This window comes from Ruditapes philippinarum, unplaced genomic scaffold (assembly GCF_026571515.1).
Source record: "Ruditapes philippinarum isolate M1 unplaced genomic scaffold, ASM2657151v2 ctg699_1_1_1_1, whole genome shotgun sequence".
NCBI lineage: Eukaryota > Metazoa > Mollusca > Bivalvia > Venerida > Veneridae > Ruditapes > Ruditapes philippinarum.
Window position 1 is genome coordinate 32,258 of NW_026853134.1, and position 22,715 is coordinate 54,972.

The 22,715-nt window shown below is 32.0% G+C and overlaps 1 protein-coding gene across 1 annotated transcript in view; it reads left to right on the forward strand.

The window, feature by feature from the left end:
- The first annotated feature begins 4,758 nt into the window (after window positions 1-4,758).
- Window positions 4,759-22,715, forward strand: part of LOC132734687 (SH3 and cysteine-rich domain-containing protein 2-like) — a 62,233-nt gene continuing 44,276 nt past the window's right edge. Inside the window, exon 1 of the mRNA XM_060721480.1 lies at window positions 4,759-5,652. Within this exon, the coding sequence (XP_060577463.1) occupies window positions 5,617-5,652 (36 nt within the window). The 5' untranslated portion in view covers window positions 4,759-5,616. The remainder of the gene's footprint in view (window positions 5,653-22,715) is intronic.

Here is a 22,715-nt window from a genome sequence, read left to right on the forward strand (position 1 = left end):
TTTTCCTCGTAGTTCAAAATAAAAGAAAATGAACAACAAACAGAAAATGAAACAAACAAAAACAAAAAAACTACGAACAAAGTTAGTAAAAAAGGGGAAGAAAAACAGTGTTATAAAAAAAAATATAGCAAGAATAACAAAAACAAGAAAACAAGTGCACTGTTAATGTAAGGGTGAAATGTGTTAAGCAGCGTAAATATTAGGTGAATAAAGTTATGATAATAAGACAATGTAATCAAAATAATCGATGCTGAAATCCAAGATCCTGAGATAATCCTCTTCGTTAGATAGCAACAACTTTTTTGCCGATAGATCGAGAATGCATGCTTTTTAAAATTCATTGTACGCTTGTGTGATTTACTCAACTCGTCGGTGTTTGCATGTCACAGCTAACAGTTTGATACCTGACTGATCAACAGTTCAACATGAACAAAAGAGCGGATTAACGCTTACCTGTGTATGATTTCACACCTTCTGATCATGAGTGACGTAATTATTATTGTTTATTGCACTAGACTGACACATTGAACAAGCGTTATAGTGGATAAGGCGCGGTATTGATATACATGAAAAAAAATTTAAAACTGACGAAAAATACGATTTTTTTTTTGGGAGCCAAGGCATATGAGCGTTCTACTGAGATTAGCGCTATATCGGATAGCGCTATATCGCGGCTGCAGTGTAGTGTTTTATTGATATTAAAATCAGGTATTAAATGATGATAAATATGATATATTATGTAATTGCTGTGTAATGGGTTGGAAATGAAATGATAGACACAGCGAGTGGATTATTATACTGTGTGTATTTAATGTCAAAGAGATAGTGGTTTACACTAATTAATCTGTATATTGTTTCTTTTGTTATGGTCGAATCTCTCAGGGATGCCATTACTTTACGGATGATATTATTGTTTTCTTGACGATGGGTAATTTGCGGATGATTTCCATTGTATCTTTTACATAAGGCGTGTACAAACCTCACTTCTTATTCTGTGTGGTAGCATTTTTAGCATTTTCTCATATATACTTCTTTTTTGGCATTCTTGGATGGAATTTTTATATGTGTTTGAGTAGAAGTGTAACTTATTTGATAATGTGGGTGGCTATGAATATTTATGAGTGTCATTAAAACTAAGGGAGAAACAAGAGTGTGAATGCCTTTGGAAATGTGCTATTATTGAAACAATTATAAAATGTGAAAATAAAATCCAAGGATATAAAAAGTTTGTTAAAAATATTCATTTTACAATGGAAAAACCATAATAAAAGTTAAAAGTTCTAATGGTTCATACAGGTAATATTTATCAGAGTATCAACAATAGCAATTCAAAGAACATGAAAATTAAAATCTTTAAAAAAAATTGTGTGATACATTATCATTTTATTTGGTAAGTATAATTTCTAAGAAGTATGAAGGAACAAAAAGAATCAGTTGATGTTTGTCTTTGAAAGGATTCTTTCCATTCATTGATAAAATCATCAAGAACCACAATTTGCGTATTGTATCTAAGGTTATTATATGATGTCTTGGGCGACATCAACTGTAAGAAAATCACCAAAATTTACTGGGACATCTTCTGTCAATAGATTTAGCATATTCATAAAAACAGCTTGAGGAGAAACTTATTTAACATGTCTTAATTGCATTTTTGAGTGTAAAACAAACTGTTTAGGCTTAATGTAATGTCAGATTTTTAATAAGATTGTTTATCTTTTATTTTAGATATATTAAAAATAGAAAATACATGATTATTAAGTTACAAGGAATATAAAACATTTCTTCTGTCACAACTGCTGTATGGTGTATCAGTTTACATTAACCTGCTAAATTTCTTAAACAGACTGACCCAGATTCCATTTTTGGAACTATCCATTATCAATTTTGGTTGGATATCAGGCCAGACTGCACAAAAGTGAAGGCTGGCCTGGCTCTATTTTGGTTGCAAAGGCTCACATCACTTTTGGTTCCAGCAGGTTTCAGGAAAATTTTGTACATTTAAATCTGTTAAGACAGCTCACCATTATGATCTGTATGGTATGGCACGTTGTAGAAACTAAATAATTTATGAACGTTGAATCAACTTCTCTAATTATATATGCTTTATTTGATTTATTTACAATTAATATTTCATAAGTGTTGATTTACGAAAAGATACTATAAAATGTCAGCAGATGATATCAGATAATTGTTTAATTGATTGTTCTACAGTATCAGAGCCAATAATGACCTGCTTGCACATATGATATCAATTATAACAGAATAGTATAGATGTAGTGTTGTCGCAATCAACATAATGAATATAAAGTGAAAATTATGACAGCAGTGTTTTGGATTCTCTTATAAATAATGCAACACTTGCAGTGTACATGTGAACATTATACATCTTGTAGAAACAAACATCCACATATAAACAACATGTTATTTATTATATAAGCCTGTTTTATTACTTTGTTTGTTTTCTTTATGTTGGTGTAACAGTTACATAATTTCAGTTATAAACATTGGACAGTTTACCTATAAACAAACATTCCTAGATATCAACATCATAACTGTTTCCTTGCAACCTATATAAACCATTTGAAACAGGGATTAATGTTGATGATAATTATGTTTTATAATGTATTGCCATCAACCCATTATCCACACTGCACATTTGGCTCAAATTGCTAACCCAAGCTGATTTCTCCCTTCTTAAAACTAATGCTACCATATTATAGATATCAGATTATAATCAATCCTTCATTTACCCTGTTATTACCTTAAGAATTATTACCATGGTAACAAAGTGTATTGTTCAAAGTCATTTACCAAAGAAGATTAACAAAATAAACCTTTGCTGCATTTACCACAGAAGTATCTGGTACAAACAAATCAAAATATTAACCTTGAGTTGGTTACCAAGCAATGTTATCAGGTCAAGGTCATATTTTGAAGTTATAAATATAATACATTTAACATACGTATCAAAGCACTCAAAACCTGAAAGTTTGACACTGTAACAAACCAGTATTAATCTTCAAATAGAAAGTCACTGATATGATAGAATTAAAGTGAAGGACTAGACAAAGACAAATAGTTATTGAGATTAATGCTTAGAATTTAATTTATTCAAGCATATTTGTTAACTATTCTGGCACACATTACATGTTTCTCACTCTCTCAGAATACAGAATATATTTGATAAGAATCTAACTTAGTAATTTCATGCCTATAACCATTTATTTCTAACCATGTTGTTTAAGGTCAATGGGTCAAGTGATTTTATTCATCTCTTTCAATAAATTATAATCTTAAGAGCTATGCACCCAAAAAAATGTTCATACAATAAATGCATGCCAATATTTCAGAGAAACTGTCTTCAGTATTTTAAGTTGATGATATCCTTTCCTTGTTTTGAGTGACAATGATCTATTACATTAGCCTCACATAGATTCATTCAAATTGATTTTATTGTCTCCAACTAATAATTTCATCTAATCATGTCTTGATGAAGTTATCATGCCTCCCTGCAGGCAAAATTATAAACGGAAGATTACTGACTACCTTATTACAGCTTCTTTAAGGTACATTTAAGGCGTATAATATCAGGTCTTGTGGAAGTATCTGTTTTGTTAATGATGACACTATGTTAGGATATATTTATTGTTCTTGAGAAAAAAAGTGGCATTATAGTTTATAGTGTACTAGTTATAACTATACTTATAATCATTTTGAAGTTACTTCGTATTATAAGATGTAAGTAAAAATGGAACTTTTTTGCATGTTTAAAAGGTACGCTTCCTTCATTTTAAGTACTAGAGTATAACATACATAATGATTTGCAAGAGGAATAATATGAATTTTGAAGATTTGGTTTTTATGTGACATTGTTAAAAGCTTGTTAGACATATCTCACTTTATATGTGTGAGGAAATGGATTTGGAACATGTTCAATTAAAACATACTGTAACTGTGGAACATGTTCATTTAAAACATACTGAAACAGTGTCTTATGTTCAAAATATTATTTAATTTTTAATGGATTAAGAATGTGTTTCCTTCAGTAGCATTGGAACATCCTTACATAATTCAATTAGAGACATCATTATTCAATTTTGATTGTTAGAAATGGAGCATCCTCCAGTTGAATGAGGAGGAACATCTTGAATTTACAGTTGACTTAAAAATTAAATTCACAAAGGAACATCCTTCAGTTATCATGGAATTACTATTGGAATTTCAGAAATTTTATGTCCCACTTACATTCAACTAACTGCACCACATTGTCCCAAATACATTCAACTAACTGCACCACATGTCCCAAATACATTCAACTAACTGCACCACATGTCCCAAATACATTCAACGACTGCACCACATGTTCCACCTACATTCAACTAACTGCACCACATGTCCCACCTACATTCAACTAACTTCACCACATGTCCCACCTACATTCAACTAACTGCACCACATGTCCCAAATACATTCAACCAACTGCACTACGTGCAAGCACTGAAGGACTTAATTTGAAAAAAAGACTGAATTAGAGTTCAAACATCTACCTGTATACAGGTAACATAAGTCTACAGTAATATTATCTATATATAGTTATATTGCCAATGACATTCAAAGAAAATGAACTTAAATTGATACATTATATACAGTTGTGAAATTTCATATTGACATTCAAAGAAAATGAATTAAAACTGATACACAGTTGTGAAATTTCAGATTTACATCTTGTATATTATAGGTATATGATTGATACAGGAACATGATTATATCTACCATGTATAATTTCATTTCTAGAAAAAAAGGTTACTGTGGTCTATAACATTTGTGAGAATGGTTTATAGGTAAAATATTGAAATATTTGTTATTTAAGAAGGAAAAATAAGGAAAGAATTGTTAAAGCTGTCATTGTATATTCAGAAAAATAACGTTTGATGAAGTGATTGACAAATTTGTATTGGAAAAGTGTGTTAATACCATAGAAACGTTAGCAAAAGGAATTATTATTTAAATAATTAAAGGAATATTAATTAAACATATAGATATTCATAATGATTATAATGTGAAGAAGTCTACATTCATGGAAATATGATGTACATGAGAACATGTTTAACCAATTAATGAATATATACATGTATGTAGGACATTTAATTTTCAAATAGAAAGAGTGCATTATTCCAAAAGTATTATTTTATGGTGGAAAAGATAAACATTAAAAAGATAAAGATAATAAACATTCTGTGGAAGAGTTATGTAATACAAAATATTACATGATACTGAAGGAATTTATGGCATAGAAGAAGACAAACTACAAGTGGATTATTATGTGTTATTAAACAATCAATGATTTAAAAAGGATATATCATAAAACAATATCAATGATATAAAAAGGATATATCATAAAACAATATCAATGATATAAAAAGGATATATCATAAAACAATATCAATGATTTAAAAAGGATATATCATAAAACAATATCAATGATATAAAAAGGATATATCATAAAACAATATCAATGATATAAAAAGAGACATATCATAAAAACAATCTGTACTATTAAAGGATTACAATATAAAGAGTGGATTTATGTAAGCAGATGACAGGTCATATATTATAATGGCAGAAGTTGGTGAGAATTTAGAGCCAAATGAGGTATGAATTATTTATTTTGTTTTCTATCACAGGTGTGAAATGTTCATTGGAAAAATTGTACCATTTCTTATTTATAGTCTCTTATTAGTTCTTTGAGTTCTTTAAGTGATTTCAAAGAAATTCCAAGATTAAGATTCACTGGTTCCTTATGACAAATATTTTTTGCAGAATTATCATGAAATTAAAAAGCTGTTATGGTTTTAGTTAAACTTCAAGCTGGACAAAGTTGTAGTTACAATAATACTAGCAACTTATGTAACAAATAAGTGCATGAAACAAAGACAAAACTCTTTTTATAATGTACCATATTTGTCATTATTGCTTCTCAAACTTTAATTGTCCTTTTATCTGGTTAGATTAAATCAGAGTAAAGTGTTTGCTCAAGTAAATTAGAAATATATTTGATAGGACTTAAACTGGTGGCACTTCATCTCAGATTCATCTCAAAATGCATGCCCCTGATTCGCACTGCTCCAAATTGCCACTTCTCTACACTTGCATTGCCCTCTGCTTGACACTGTTGCCAAATGTTACTGCCCTCCGAAGCCACTTCTTCAAACTGTCACTGTCAAATGCCACTAGAGCCCTCTATCATTGCCCCTCTACTGTAACTGCTCCTCACTTTCACTGCTCTCTGCTGACACTTTTCTCTACTGTCACTGCTCCCAACTTTTATTGCTCCCAGCTGCCACTCTCCTGCATTGCTACTGCCATTTTTTCCCAGCTTGCACTGCTCCCATTGACATCCCCATTGACATTGCTCCCAGCTGCCACTCTCCTACATTGTTACTGCCATTTTTCCCCAACTTGCACTGCTCCCCATTGACATTGCTCCCAGCTGCCACTCTTCTCTATTGTTACTGTCATTTTTTCCCAACTTGCACTGCTCCCCATTGACATTGCTCCCAGCTGCCACTCTTCTCAATTGCTACTTCAATTTTTCCCAACTTGCACTGCTCCCCATTGACATTGCTCCTAGCTGCCACTCTTCTCCAAGCATGCTACTTCCATTTTTCCCAACTTGCAATGCTCCCCATTGACATTGCTCCTAGCTGCCATTCTTCTCCAAGCATGCTACTGCCATTTTTCCCAACTTGCACTGCTCCCCATTGACATTGCTCTTAGTTGCCACTCTTCTCCAAGCATGCTACTGCCATTTTTCCCAACTTGCACAGCTCCCCATTGACATTGCTCCTAGCTGCCACTCTTCTCCAAGCATGCTACTGCCATTTTTCCCAACTTGCACTGCTCCCCATTTACTTTACTCCAAGCTGCCACTCTCCTCTATTGTTACTGTCATATTTTCCAGACTAACACTGCTCCCCATTGACATTGCTCCCGGCTGCCACTCTTCTCCATTGCTACAGCCATTTTTTCCTGAACTGGCAACACTGCCCTCGGTAGCCACCATTTCCAACCTTAACAGATAAGATTATTTTTAGAAAATGATAATGTTTCTTTCATACCTCTTAAAAACATATACAAACACAAACCATGGTTTATTTTAAAGCCCATTTACTTTGCTAAACATCTAGAATAAACAGTGAATTCTCTTAAATAAATAATTACGTGTGTTTTTAAGTAAGAGAGGCTGGTGTAAAATAGCACCTTGCATAGTCGATAGAAGTTACGATATGCCTGTATTTTGACAGATGAAAATGCATTTTTTATCACCAATGTTTTGACGTGTTAAAACACATCTTTTTACATCTATCAGTGAAATGATTTGTTTATTTTCATTGTTTTTGTTGCACAAGAATTGCGTGTAGTGAATTATTTACTACTGCAATTAGATGCCGGAACATATTCTTGGAAAGTCTTCAAAATTAGTTAACTTGTTCCAGTGAATATATCAACCTAATTTCTATTTTCTCTCATTGTAAGTGGAATTTTTAGGCATAACAGTGAGTTTTGTAGTAAAAAATGTATCTCAGCATCTGTCTGTCTGTCTGTATTAACACATAGATAATATACAAATGTGGCAGCAGACTAGATGGTAGTAAATTTATTTATTTTGTCCTCTTTCATAACTGCAGAAACATTAAAATATTACATAATTTGATATGAAAATCTATCCATCCATTTCATAAACATAATGAATACCTAATGAATGTTTGTCAACAAAATAACTAAAATAAATGTTTTCTAATGAAAGGACAAAATTAAGGACAGACACACAAAACTTAAATTGGTCACATTCAGAAATTTTAAAAAGCTGACTTTATATAAAATATTTATATACTAGGCTTAAAGATGATTCCAATTTGAGAATAGACTTACTCCTGAATTAAGAATATTTTGGGTTTTCCCAGCTAATCCAGGGGTACAAACTTTTACAGTTACGGCGTGACACTGGTTGACTAATCTATTGTGACTGATGTGCACAGTGAAGCTATGATGGTAAAAGTTTGTACCTGGGGATTAGCATGGAAAAACCCAAATTTGCTGAGTTCCGGATAACATCTATTGTTGTACCTTTCATGAACAGACTCAACCAAGTCTGAAATGTCCTTTTATTGTATGGTGCTTGTCCATCTGACTGTCCGAACTTCAGCTAGATCAATGACTGCTAAATAAATTGATAACTATTACGTGCTGTTGCGTTCATATTTAGTATGGAAGATGGTCATGGCCTGTGAGTAGATGACTTACTGGTTTCGATTCATTATGTCAAAGGTCAAAGTTCCAGAGATACTTACTGTAAAATCCTGATCTGCTTAGTAACTTGAGGAACTTAGTAGTGACATTGTTGACATTGTTAATGGTCAGTAGATTACCCCTATTGATCTTGAGGTCATTAGATCAAAGGTCAATTCACAATGGTACTTAGTGGAAAATCATGTTCTGCTCAATACGCGTAGAAGGAACAAGTCTAGATTTGTGAAATTTTGTGGAACATTACTATTGATTTGAGCTAATTAGGTCAAAGGTCAAGGTTGCAGTGACACTTAGTTTTATTTTTTCTTTCATATAACTTGGTCTAATCTGTCTGTCATGAAATTACTCCTGCAGTCAGTTTAGATAATGTATTTTGCGATGTATGTATACATATAAACATGTATATTACTGTATCTATAACACATGGAAATAGTTAGTTTGGTATCATAGTGATTGTTTATGCCAAGTAAAAATACCACATTTCATAGAACATAGCCGTTTCTCTCATCAAAATTAAGGTCAAGTTCATGCACTATCATGTACCGCTCTAAATTCGATTTTCTTACTTTTGGTATCAGTAGATTCTAAATGTGTCAAATTGTCTTAAATGTAACATATTTATTTAGAACACTATTTATTTTACTTGTGTTAATGCTTGTCCACAATAACTTGCTTACTTAGTATGTGATTCTTTCCTGCTAGCTGAGAAAAATGACACAATTGGCCAACTTTTAACACCGAGATTTATCACTATAAAGTAACTCTTTAAAATGTTTCGCTTAAAAACTATAGGAATTGATTGCATAAGAAGCAGTTATCTTTTGTTGAGATGTTTTTTTTAATGGAAGATATATTCTGAGAATGAAGTAGTTTTTAACAAGAAAATTATTGAAATTGTTCCAGGAATGTTTTCAATATTTCATAGCAGAGAATCTCAAATCCCTGCTGGAATTCTGTATAGATTACTTTTATGTGTGAAGAATTTTTGTATTGTCAATTAAAATCTGATTATACTTTAAAATGCATGTCCCTGAATATCTTTCATTATAATTGATGATGAAACAATCAGTGTATCTTAAACCATGGTAACCATGTCAATGTGTCTCCAAACTAAGGCTCCCACGTTTAAAATATTTTGTAAACGTTAACACAGTCGCAAAAAACCGAAACAATATCGTTTAAATGATGAACTATACTACACACTGTATTTTGCGTTGCCAAATGATAAGTTACCTTTTATTTTTAATACACATAATAAATAATGTTCAGCGGAGTCCGCACCAATTTAATACACATTTCGCTCTTTTGAAAGATAAAAGGCAAATGTAACTGTGGGGGCTTAACTCTAAACCCAAGTAAAAGTACAAACAGACAGATTTGTTCTCATATTCAGTATTTTCAACATTTCATTATGGAACATGAACATTTCACCAACACAAAATAAAAATTTATCAACTGCTACAAGAATAGATTGCAGAGTAGGACAGTCAGATACTAAAATTTCTCAGTTTTGTGCAGTTTATCAGATATATCCCAAATACATCACTAACTTCAACTTATCAGAACAAAATAATTTGATTTGTACAAGATTATTTTATTTTTTTAACAAACTGTGATATAAGACTGCCAATAGTACCACATACTGCAGAATTTCGGTCATACAAATACAAATAATTGAAACAGTATGGTGCTGGTTTTTTATTACTGATGGTAGATTGGTAGATACCTGTTATCTGTCGTAATTATTTTATATGTGTTTTGTACTCCAGCAAAAAATCATATCAGATTCATGTTTTTGTTTATGTTTCTATTTCTGTTCACTCAAGAATTTAGTATCATTTATCAAAATTAATTACATACAAAAAAAACCTGTACCATACAGTATAAAATATATGGTAATGTTTTTAATGCTGACATTATATGAGTAAAGCCAGATTTGAGGATCTGATTTTTTTCTGTAACTGTTGTGGTTATATCATGATGGCTTTCACATGTTTATTATCAGGAATGGCATGTGTTTGTTGTCATGATAATAATGTGTTTACCATCACAACTTGCAATGTCATCATATAATTCTCTCCAATAATATGATAATAAACATAATATTCACATGCTTTTTTGAAAATAAATTGTTTTAACTATTCACTCCTGGTTAGATGCTAATAAGATAAAATTAAACAATTTTAACAGCTCAAAAGAAGCAGGATTCTTGTAACAGTCTTATAATTTAATCATTGACCTACTTATCATGGACTCCCATAGAGTTTATCCAGATAGATGTGAAATTTAATGAATTGTTAAATAAACTCTACCGAGGACAGTTAATCAGAAATAGACTGTAAGAAATTTTCAAATTTAGGCTTTCTCATTGGACGAAAAAGTAGGATGTCACAACCTAACATGTTAGTGCAATCAATATCAATTACAACAGTAAAAATTCCATTTTTTGGAAACACTTCAATACAACTTTCATACACCAGAAAAAATAGCCTAGTTCTTTTAGTTGTTAAAGTTGTCATTATATAATGATGTACCTACATGTATGAAGATATTTATAGTTTAGATGATGAAGTTCCTCTATGTTATAATTGTGATGGTATTTGAAATAGAAAGAGCACAGAAACACGAGGCTATCTGATTTGTACGAGGGGGCGTAGCCCCCACCCCCCGAGTATAAATCAGATTGTTGAGTGTTTTGGTGTTCTTTCTCTTTTGTATCATAGTCAAACATGACAGCACCTTCCCTGTTGTCATGATATGAAACCCCAGAAAAAATTATCCAATGAACGAGCATTTGAATATGATATTTCTGCCCCTTTCCCTTTCTCTGTTGTCATAATAAGTAAACCCCAGCAAAAATGAACCAATCAACGGGCATTATCTGGAGTGCGGGTAACTGATACCTGCACTCCAGTTACCGCATTGTGCATGTATATGTATACGATTTAACTCTGACACTTTTTCAACAGAAAGGTCTCCAAACTATGATACAATGATGGTATAGAGTATTTTCTATGAAAAGTTTGAACTACACTGGTATTAGTGGACATTAAAGATCATGTGACTTTTTATATGAACAGCTAAAATCATCCTGGTTATCTATATACCCTAAATGAAAATCAAACATTATGCATGTGCTAATGTTGTTACCATCAGGCTTCAAACAAGAGGGAGAAGGGACTAATTAATTTTCCCATGAACAGCAAGTGCTTGCTGTAACAGAAGTCCAATAGATGTAATAGGAATTAATCAAGCGATTAAACTTTTAGCAGAAGCAATGTTAGAGCTGATTACCTCAGCTAATTGACTATCTCCTTCAAGTTATCTTAATGTTTTATATTGCTCATTTTTGTCTTGGGAAATAGACAGTTTCAAATATTGTCACCAATGACAACATATTACATCATTTGATGTTGATGCTATTCGCTTTGACTGCATGGCTTCTCAACCTACATTATAGGTACCTTGTACTTTAAGCCTGTACAAGATTTCCCAGGAAACACAGATGGATGGAATGGCAACTGTTTTAGTAGCTCTTATCCAATTTTATAGGGGAATTATAGAAAGGTTTCTCATGATTTTCTGTATAAAAAAGCCAATGTCAAGATATAGATAGATATATGACAATATTGAATATTTTGTTTGTTTGTTTGTTTGTTTCATTTTACGCCTTTTTCCAACAGTATTTCAGTCATATAGGCGGGTAGTTTCCTAACCATCATTCCTGGAGAGTTACACCAGTACTAGACTACCTTCCTCCGCGCTAAACTACCAAAGCATCTCCCGGGATCGAACCCACGCCAGAGAGGTAACTGGATTAGGTTTTCAACGAAAATCAGTTATTGTAATGCCCAAGTCGGCTGGCAGGCATCAACTTTTGGTTTCCGCTCAATAACTTTAGTTTGCTTTGGCCTTTTGACACCAAACTTGGTTTGTAAGTAGCTTATATCAAGAGGCAGCTTGGGATTGCTACGCAGGTGTCTGTTATCAACGTCAAGGTCACTGTTACTAAAAATAGAAATTCAGTTTCCGCTCAATAACTTGAGTTTGCTTAAGCGTATTGCAACCAAATTTGGTGTATAGATAGCTTATACCAAGAGGCAGCTTTGGATTGCTACCCAGGTGTCTGTGATCAAGGTCATGGTCACTGTTACTAAAAATAGAAATTCAGTTTCTGCTCAATAACTTAAGTTTGCTTTGGCCTATTGACACCAAACTTGGTGTATGGATAGCTTATATTAAGAGGCAGCTTGGGATTGCTACCCAGGTGTCTGTGATCAAGGTCAAGGTCACTGTTACTAAAAAATAGAAATTCAGTTTCTGCTCAATAACTTGAGTTTGCTTTGGCCTATTGGCGCCTAATTTGGTGTGTAGGTAGCTTATATCAAGAGGTAGCTTGGGATTGCTACCCAGGTGTCTGTGATCAAGGTCGAGGTCACTGTTACTTAAAAAAGAAATTCAGTTTCTGCTCAATAACTTGAGTTTGCTTTGGCCTATTGACACAAAACTTGGTGTATGGATAACTTATATCAAAAGGCAGCTTGGGATTGCTACTAAGGCTTCTGTCATCAAGGTCAAGGTCACTGTTATTTAAAGAGAAATTCAGTTTACGCTCAATAAATTGAGTTTGCTTTAGCCTATTGATACCAAACTTGGTGTATGGGTTGGTTATATCAAGCGGCAGCTTAGGATTGCTACCCAGGTGTCAGTGGTCAAGGTCAAGGTCACTGATACTAAAAATAGACATTAAGTTTCTGCTCAATAACTTAAGTTTGCTTTGGCCTATTGACACCAAACTTGACGAGTGGGTAGCTTATATCAGGAGGCAGCTTTGGATTGCTACCCAGGTATCTGTGATCAAGGTTAATGTATTTAGTTTTCGTGTTATAACTTGAGTTTGCTTTGACCTTTTGACACCAAACATGCTGCATGGCAGCTTTGAATTGCCACTTTGATGGCCTCCAGTTGACAGATATAATAATATCTGTCATATGTTGTGTTTCAAATAGGATTACTGTCCCATGGCAACCCGCCCTAGGTCCCTGAGGGACCAATATTCCTATCCGAACCGCAAACACATGTCAGAAATTTTTACTTGCATATTCTACCATATTTAATAATATTTAAAATTCTTTACCTTAGTAAACAATTTTTCATGGAAATTTATGTCATTACACCTGTAACTATTTTCTTACAACAGCGTATAAAAATTACAACTTGATTCATAACCGCGAAATTACGTCATCCTAAGCATGCAATTGTTAAGCATGGGTAAAACTAACGGAAACACCTGAGTCTGATATATCATAGTTTTTAAATCAAATATCATTGTCATTATCAATGTCATTATAGTAATAAAATACTTTGATTCATTTTCATTACATCATGTTAATACCATTTAGACACAAAAGGACTATCAAAATCTTAAACCACTTAGTTAATATTTATATTGTTTAAACCTTTAACTATGGACAAAAACTATCCTTTTACAAAAGGATAACATGAAAAAGTTTTGGTGTTTGCACTATAGGGAAAAAAGATGCCCAGTTGCTTGTTCTGTTATATTAATATGTCTCAGATATAATATGGCAACAAAATTCACATAGATGTTAAGAATGCATGTCTATGTTATTGTCATCCAATTATATGAGAACAGTTATATACAGAAAATCAAATTCAGTTATTTTAAAGTATGTCTTCATTATGTTTTATGATTTGGTTACCATAGAAATATGTCATTATATCACTTATCTATATCTTTATAAAATGTTTTAAGGAGTAAATTAATAGTTAATATGATAAATCTAAAATTAACCCTTACAGCATGCTGGTGGCTTCTTAATCTAGCCATACCAACAATGCAGACCAATAACAGTTGATAACGGTTAAGTAATATATATGGTTGGAAAAATTTTACTATTGGACCATCAAGTTCCATAGTTAGTTATAAAGATTGGTACTATTGTTGATTATTTTTAGCTCGACTTTTCTATGAAAAGGGGAGCTATCCTACTCGCCCCGGCGTCGGCGTTAGCGTCGGCGTTGGCGTCACACCTTGGTTAAGTTTTTCGTACCACCCCACTTTATTTCAGAAGTATTACAAGTATGGCTTTGAAACTTACCATACTTGTTCACCATCATAACCTCCATCTACAGACAAGAGTACATAACTCTGTCAAGGTTTTTGACAGAATTATGGCCCTTTTTTGACTTAGAAAGTGTATTGAGCTTGGTTAAGTTTTTTGTACCACCTCACTTTATTTCAAAAACCATTGGAGGTATTGCTTTGAAACTGACCATACTTGTTTACCATCACGACCTTCATCAACAGACAAGAGGACATAACTCTGTCAAGGTTTTTGACAGAATTATGCCCCTTTTTGACTTAGAAAATACATTGAATATGGTAAAATCCACTTATTGCCTTAACCCTTTGAGATATTGCTTTGAAACTTTTAATGCTATTTCACATCATTACCCCCATCTGTACGCAAGAGAAGGTAACTCTGTCAAGGATTTGTTTTAAAAATTAAGGCCTTTTATCGACTTAGAATCTTGGTTAAGTTTTTAGTACCAGTCCACTTTTTGACTGAACTGTTTGAGATATTAATTTGAAAGTTGGAATACTTGTTTACAATCATGATTCCCAAACATGTCCAGGAGAAGGTAATTCTGTCAAAGATTTTATTTGAATTATGGCCCTTAACTGTCAATGTTTTGTATTATAGGCAAGCACTAAAAAACTTAAAAAATCTAAAAAAATTCATTCCTATCCACTTGTTCACTTTACCATAAATTATGTCATATAAACATTGCTGTAATATTCAAGGGTATCAAACAACTAGTTATTTTTCTCTTTTTGTACTTGAAATTAAAATCAGTAGTATAATACTATTAAATTTATTTAAGGCTCAACTCAGTTTTTTTTTCTTTCTTACCAGCCCTCTTTTGACTTAAACATTTCAAACTTATTTTAAAATAATTCTTCACTAAATATCTTAATGCTCATGGCCATTGTTCACTTTAAAAATACAGAGATTCTTGTATTGCCTTTTACTGCAAAAACTTTTTTTATTGGCAAGCAATAAAAAAGTCGAGCGCGCTGTCTTACGGACAGCTCTTGTTGGTTATCCCCTCCCCTAAAACAACCACCCCCCCCCCTACCTCCCATTACAACTCATCATAGGAAAATTTGATTGCACATATATTTACTAATGAATAAGACTTTTAAATAGCTCCTTTACAATTATGCGGAAATGAATATTTCCTGTCGATTAAAATACACATTTTGGACTTATTAATAGTAAATTAAACAACTAATGATAACTTTATGAATCAAAGCTTTTGGTTTTGTTGTTTTTTTGTGTGTTTTTTTTTGTTGTTTTTTTGGGGGGGGGGGGGGGGTTGTGTGGTGTTTTTTTATAGAAAGCAATAGAGCATAGGGATTTGTTCTAATATCTGGAAACATCCAGATGAATAAAAATTCTACATAATTACCAATATTATGTCAGTGTGGAATAGAAAACAGTCTTCACATTTTGATATATTACAATAGAAAAACATCTCTGGAGATGATCTGATGTTACAGATTGTGAAAGAGGTTATCTCAACTGTTGTGATGGGGATAAGAAAGTTTGATGTAATGTTTGTTTTTTCTGGATGACCCAGTGGTCTTATTTTGTCACCTTGTGTTTGTATTGAGATTCTTAGATTGTTTCCAGGCATTTCTTTTTAAGAAGAATTGATATATTTCTGTCATAATATTTTCTGATATTTCATGTCTCATTAAGAAATTGAAACTTATTTTTATTAGAATATTATTATTGTTTACATTGTTTTGAAAGTACTTTGAAATTGATGGGAGAGGTGTCCCTGGCCATTTTAGTGATTAAAGTTGTTGACTTCAAACCACTTGGCCCTTACTGCTGTGGGTTCGAATCTTGACATGGACTTTGGATTCTTTCATGTGAGAAAGCTATCCAGCTAGCTTACAAAACATTTATTGTTTTACTCAGGGGACAATTCATGACTGAAATAATGAATGGAAGGGCACATGAGGTCTTTTTCCGCCAGGAAAGCTGAAAAGTCACCAAATGACCTATACTAGCTATACTGTTGTGACCAGTAAAACCCAACCCCCAAAAAAAACAAAAATTGTGAATGCAAAGTGAATTTTACTCCTGGCATTTAATTCTTTGTGTTATCCTCTGAACACAATGTATACCTTTTTTGTCAGGAAATGGATGTTTTGGCTCAATGGTTTCATGCTTCAGGTTACCATTCTGTTTGTTAGCTGTTTTTCATAAGTACGAATCACTCACAAAGAAGTATTTTTTTAAATGTATATGCAACTTCATAATACAATAAAGAAATGTCTACTAAAAAAAATACCAGGATATTGAAGTTTAGTTGATGATTTTTTTCAGCCAATAAATCTGTGGCATAAAGATTTATTGTATCATTTTACACTTTCATATTGACTAACGTTTGCCAAAAAACAGAACCTGTAATGTCCATTATGTTAAATGTTTTTTCTTTTTTTAAAGTTATTTGGAGTATTGTAAGGAACATTATCAGAAAAAAGCAAAAGAGAATTTATTTTATTGCAATTGTTGTAATAGTATTTTACTGTTTTCATAACATGTTGCACTTTTATATCAACTTCTCATGAGCAGACTATTATTGTCAGGTTGTCATGTTATGACATTATGATTATTGGTGAGGAGTTTCACTTTTTCAGATGCTTGGGTGTTTTTTGTAAAACTTTTTCTTTTTGTTCTCATAACTTTGTTTTATTTTTTGATCTCAAAGAGAAGAAAAACAATGATTTTTCAAATAGTACACTGTATGTCCAGCCTAACTGTTGACACACATAATTTCAGATAAAACAAATACCTGTTTGTAGCATGAGACAGTTTAGTCCTTCAATTATTTCTTCTTCTTGTTTTTTTTTATTTGTTAAATTGATTTATAAAATTGAAATAATTGTTATTTCCAGATTTTCAAACAATTTAAGAAAGTTTAACGTCATTTGATTCAGTTTTATGAGCGTTTATTATAATACCACATCTCCATAGTAACAAAGTCTGATTGAAATAAGCTATAATTTCACCTGAAGTCTTTATTAAGAATAATTTATTTCTTATTATAGAATAATGTTTCAAATAATTATAAATCAATATGTAATACAATACAACAAGCTCACATAATTATTCCTAATAGATGAGTGAAGCAATATGTCATGTTGTAGAGAGAATTATAATTTACCTTAAAAAATTATAAACAACAACTCAATATTTTACACCATATACATTCTTTGGCAAAAGATAAAGACTTATACTTTGTTAGCTATCCAAAAAATTTTGAGTTGTCAATAGAAATACTTTGCTTATGTAAAACTATGATGATGTCAAAAAAGATTTTGCTTGTATGACAATGTTGCAACATTTTTTTGCTGGTATGACAATGTCCAAGTATAAGTAAATTAATATTTAGTATTTCCTAAAACATATTTTGATTACATGATAATGGTTAACTTTTAGTAAGTAAGTAAAGTAAGTAACGACTTTATTTACTGGCCTACACATTCAGTTTGTGGGCCTCTTAAAGACAACGCATTTTCGTTGCTTGATAATATTTAAAGCAGTTTGGTCAGAACTTTAAAACAAATCATAATTTATAAAAGCAGATTTCATAAATCATGATGTTGAAATGATTTTTTAACTTTGTGTTGAAAATAATCTTCTATATTGTTCTGTATTTTTTGTCTATGAAAGTTAAATGTTTTGAATCTAAGAACTTTCAAACTAAAAAGTAATGCAACAATGTAAGTAAGTAACGACTTTATTTAACGAGGCTTACACATTCGGTTTCCCGATCTCCCATGTGGGCCTCATATGTGTATAATGTCAGGTTTTACATGTGAATAATTTCATACAAAAACAACAAGACCACTACAGGAAGCCTAACCAATTGCATAAAGGTAAACTTTGCTCCCACAATTTTCTTTTGCTTAGTTTGATGTAGGCATTCAAATTAAAAACACTTCATATTTGTACTGTGTTGACATTCCAGGGGACTCCCAAGATTTAAAATATATTTGATGTCTACATTTGAAACTGTCTATTTCCCAAGACAAAAATGAGCAATATAAAACATGAAGATAACTTGAAGGAGATAGAGTCAATTAGCTGAGGTAATCAGCTCTAACATTGCTTCTGCTCAAAGTTTAATCGCTTGATTAATTCCTATTACATTTATTGGACTTCTGTTACAGCAAGCACTTGCTGTTCATGGGAAAATTAATTAGTCCCTTCTCCCTTGAATGTTAGAAAAATCGTTGAAAAAATAAAACATCAATGCTTTGAGATACCTGGTTCCTAATTTAGGAACTTGATTAGAAGTGAGTTTTAATTTCAGAGAAACTTATCCATGAAGAAAATTATTTTCTTGTTACTGAATCTGTTCATTTTGCAGTGGTACTATTTATGTTTTCAAGATATTTTTACTGTGCATCATGCATGTCTAAAAATGTAGGCTAATTACATACATTAACTTATATAACTAAAAACTGTCTAAATAATCACCAAGAATTATCACACTTTAAAAAAATATAAAGATTCTTACTTTCAAGTTAATTTATAATATGGTTAATGCTTATTTTAGAATAGTATCCATTTTTTTGAGAACCATTAAAAAATTATTTTCAAAACACTGCTGAATCAATATCATAGCGTATAATAAACTTTCTCTACCGATCATGTAGATATTTTGCTACTTAACTTTTTCACAATAGAAAAATGAAAGTGCCAGATGTGAATCTGAGTATTAAGGTTATAGAGGTGTAGGTGTAACTTTTGACCTGCTGAATTTACATTGGAACAGTCCATTCAAAGTTAACAGTTAAATCCACCTACCCCTCACAGCTGTGGGTTTGAATCCCAACAGGGACTTTGAATTCTTTCATGTGAGGAAGCTACCTGGGTACCTTACGGAGAACGTTGGTGGTTCTGCTCAGGTTCATTCATGCCTGAAATTATAAATGCTGAGGTCTTTTTCCACCAGTAAAGCTGGGAAGTCTCCATATGACCTAAAATTGTGTTGGTGGGACGTAAAACCCAACCAAAAAAAAAATCAAACTATGACATTGAGTTACCAACAATGTAAGGCCTCAGATAGACTGCCCAGGTTTGTCAGCGGGCCTTGCTCTATACTGGTGGCAAAGGCTTATAACTTTTGGTTCATATTAATAAGACTGTGAAGTATTTGTTGACTCACTCAACTCCTACATTGTTAGTAATAATGACTTGATGAAGTAGAATAATTTCTTCACATTTTTGATTAGTTACAAAGGAGAGAATTCTCTAGAGAAGTTCCTGAAATAGGCATTTAGGAGATTGTATCAGTAAAGCTGCAGATTAAACACTTTATATGCTCCGTCAATTACCTACCGGTCTTAATTGTCATCTTGTACTATAAAGAAGGTCCAAGAATATCTCCACATTATAGTACTTATACTTGCAACAAAAGAAGTATTACATTTTCATTGTAAACAGTTTTTTCTGTTTCTTATCAACCATATTTATGTTTTTAATTTTTCTCAAAACTAAAATTGTTCTTCCTGAACCTTAAAGTGCAATGTGGTATAGTCATGACATTACAATATTAATAGCTGTTAAATCTATGTATTTCAAATTCAAAGCCATCATACTTAACAATGAATTGTTTTTCAAATTCAAGGCAGGATACTGTATTAAATGTGTTTTACAAGTACAGCAGTGTCAAGGCTATAACTTAGTCTCTAAAACAGCAATATAATTACCCAGTATGTTAAAGTACATGTATATGTAAGTTAAAGCAAGAAAGTAATGACTATTTAATGAGGCTATTTTTTTGTTTTTGTTTTTTTTACCAGTATGGAGTTGATGCTCAATGACACTGCTAGTAACAATTTTTGTTAATAAAGAATTGAAAAATATATTCTAAAATATATAAAAACTTTATCGGATTATGTACATTGTACATCTTAACCTCGGAATACGTATATCCAACTTGTCTGAATAACATAATATTTTGTATTGAACATATCAGTTATAGTAGAAAATTTGCATAAAAGCCCAATTTCTGGTGGTATCCGAGAGATAACTTTCCTTCAGAAATGATACAAAAGCTAATTGTACAAATATAAAACAATGTTTATTTATGAAGTTGAGGATTTATTTTATTGTTGGCTGTAATAAGTTTTGCATTTTCTGGTTTGTGTTACAGCAGAACGTTCATTCTGCACCAAAATCCCAGAAAATTAAGTATTTCTATTGACATCTGCCAAATAAAAAATGGTGCATTTGCCAGGCATACAGTTCCAGAACAATTAAGTAATAAATTAGAAACCAACAAAAAACACATATATTGGGTCTGCATGCTTTACAGTGGTTCAACTGAGAAAGAGTTAGGTGTTTATAACATTCATATGTTAAATGAACACTTATTTTTTTTATAAATTGCAGAGTTATTGGATTTTTTTTAATTATGTTAAAATGATTGTAACATGATTTTTAAATGGTAGTATTAAGTATATTAGCCACAAAATGATCAGTTATAATTAAAAATGAAAACAATATTGCATTATTTGTTGCCAAATGTGTGGAAAAATAAACCTTACAGTGCCAGGTACAGTCGACATTGTATTAAGAGACCACTCAAGGGACTGCCAAAAAGTGGTCTCTTAATAAAGTGGTCTCTCAATAGAATTCTGGAAAATTCGAGACTTTATTATATTACAAGTCATAGATATAATAACATCTTTTTATAAAAACAAAAACTGTACAATATTATATAATCATTATGTATTACAGTTTCATAATTACATTTATGCCTTTTGTTTAAAAAAGTCATCAATATGTGTTTGTTTTTTTTAGTAAAAATTTGTGTACAAATGTGATCTACGCTCATAATGCTATTAACAGGTCATTTTGACCTTGAAACAAATAATTTGCATCAGATGAGCACCTAGATCTACACCATCAGCAATGAAAGGCTGTAATGTTTAGTCCACTACGTTTCACGATTTTATTTTGACTACAAACGATGGCATTTGCTATTTACTCAGACTCAATTCCATGCACGATTTCCTCATTCAATTTATCCGGTATTATTAGTTGTCTGTCATTTTTTCGCTCGTTCCGACGTCATTTTTTTATTTGATTTCCTGGAAGGGAGGTCACTCTGAGCACATGACAAAACTGTGCCAATGCGGTGTTGTGATACGTTATTGCTCTGACAAAATATGTCACAATAAATATTACTATCGGAAAACTGTTTCTTTCTTTCCGATTTTGAAACGATTGCAATTGTTATTAAATTTCGTTTTTAAACGACAATTATTTGTGACGGTCTAATTGACGGCCGTTTAATAGATACTTTAAGACCAATGAACCATGAAAGATATTTGTTTGTTCAAACCTACTCGCTAATTACACAGGTGAGAATGTCCGTAGGGACGATTGTTTGTCACGGCCGTTTTAATAGATACTTTAACACTGAATTTTGTACATTTGGGCGGACATTTAGTGGCCGCTGGCCGCGATATAAAATCGTCGTTTAATGGAATTAACTTATATAGTAAAAATCATCGGGAGGGATTTTATGCGGCCGCTTAATAAAAAAGTCGCTCAATAAAGGTGGACGCAAGTACGATGCCGACTGTATATATCTCAGCTAGGCAAAACTGGGTATCAGGACATATAATGTGATCAGAACATGATGAGTTAAGAGCATGATGAGATCAGAACATGATGAGTTAAGAGCATGATGAGATCAGAACATGATGAGTTAAGAGCATGATGAGATCAGAACATGATGAGTTAAGAGCATGATGAGATCAGAACATGATATGATCAGAACATGATGTGATCAGAACAATTGATAGTGTTAAACATCTTCATTTGACCTGCTTTAGTTTGCTATTGTCTTTTGTTTTGTTTTTTTGAGAATTTTACAATGAATATAATAAAATAATAAATGATACAGGAATGTTTATGTAAATTTGTCTTTTTTTCTTTGACATGATTACTGTATATAATTATTGGCTTTGATTTTGAACATGGTCTATACCCAGGTGCCCTCGTGGATTAGAGGGTCATCTCAAATATACATAAACCTGTATGGTAACAGAAAGACAATCTGACATGAAAAATAAATTAATGTAACACAATTGATTGCATATTGTGAACAATTGATAGCTTATTGTGAACAATGAATAGCTTATTGTGAACAATAATTAGTTTTTTGTGAACAATAAATAGCATATTGTGAACAATTGATAGCATATTATGAACAATGAATAGCTTATTGTGGACAATGAATAGCTTATTTTGTGAACAATGAATAACTTATTGTGAACAATG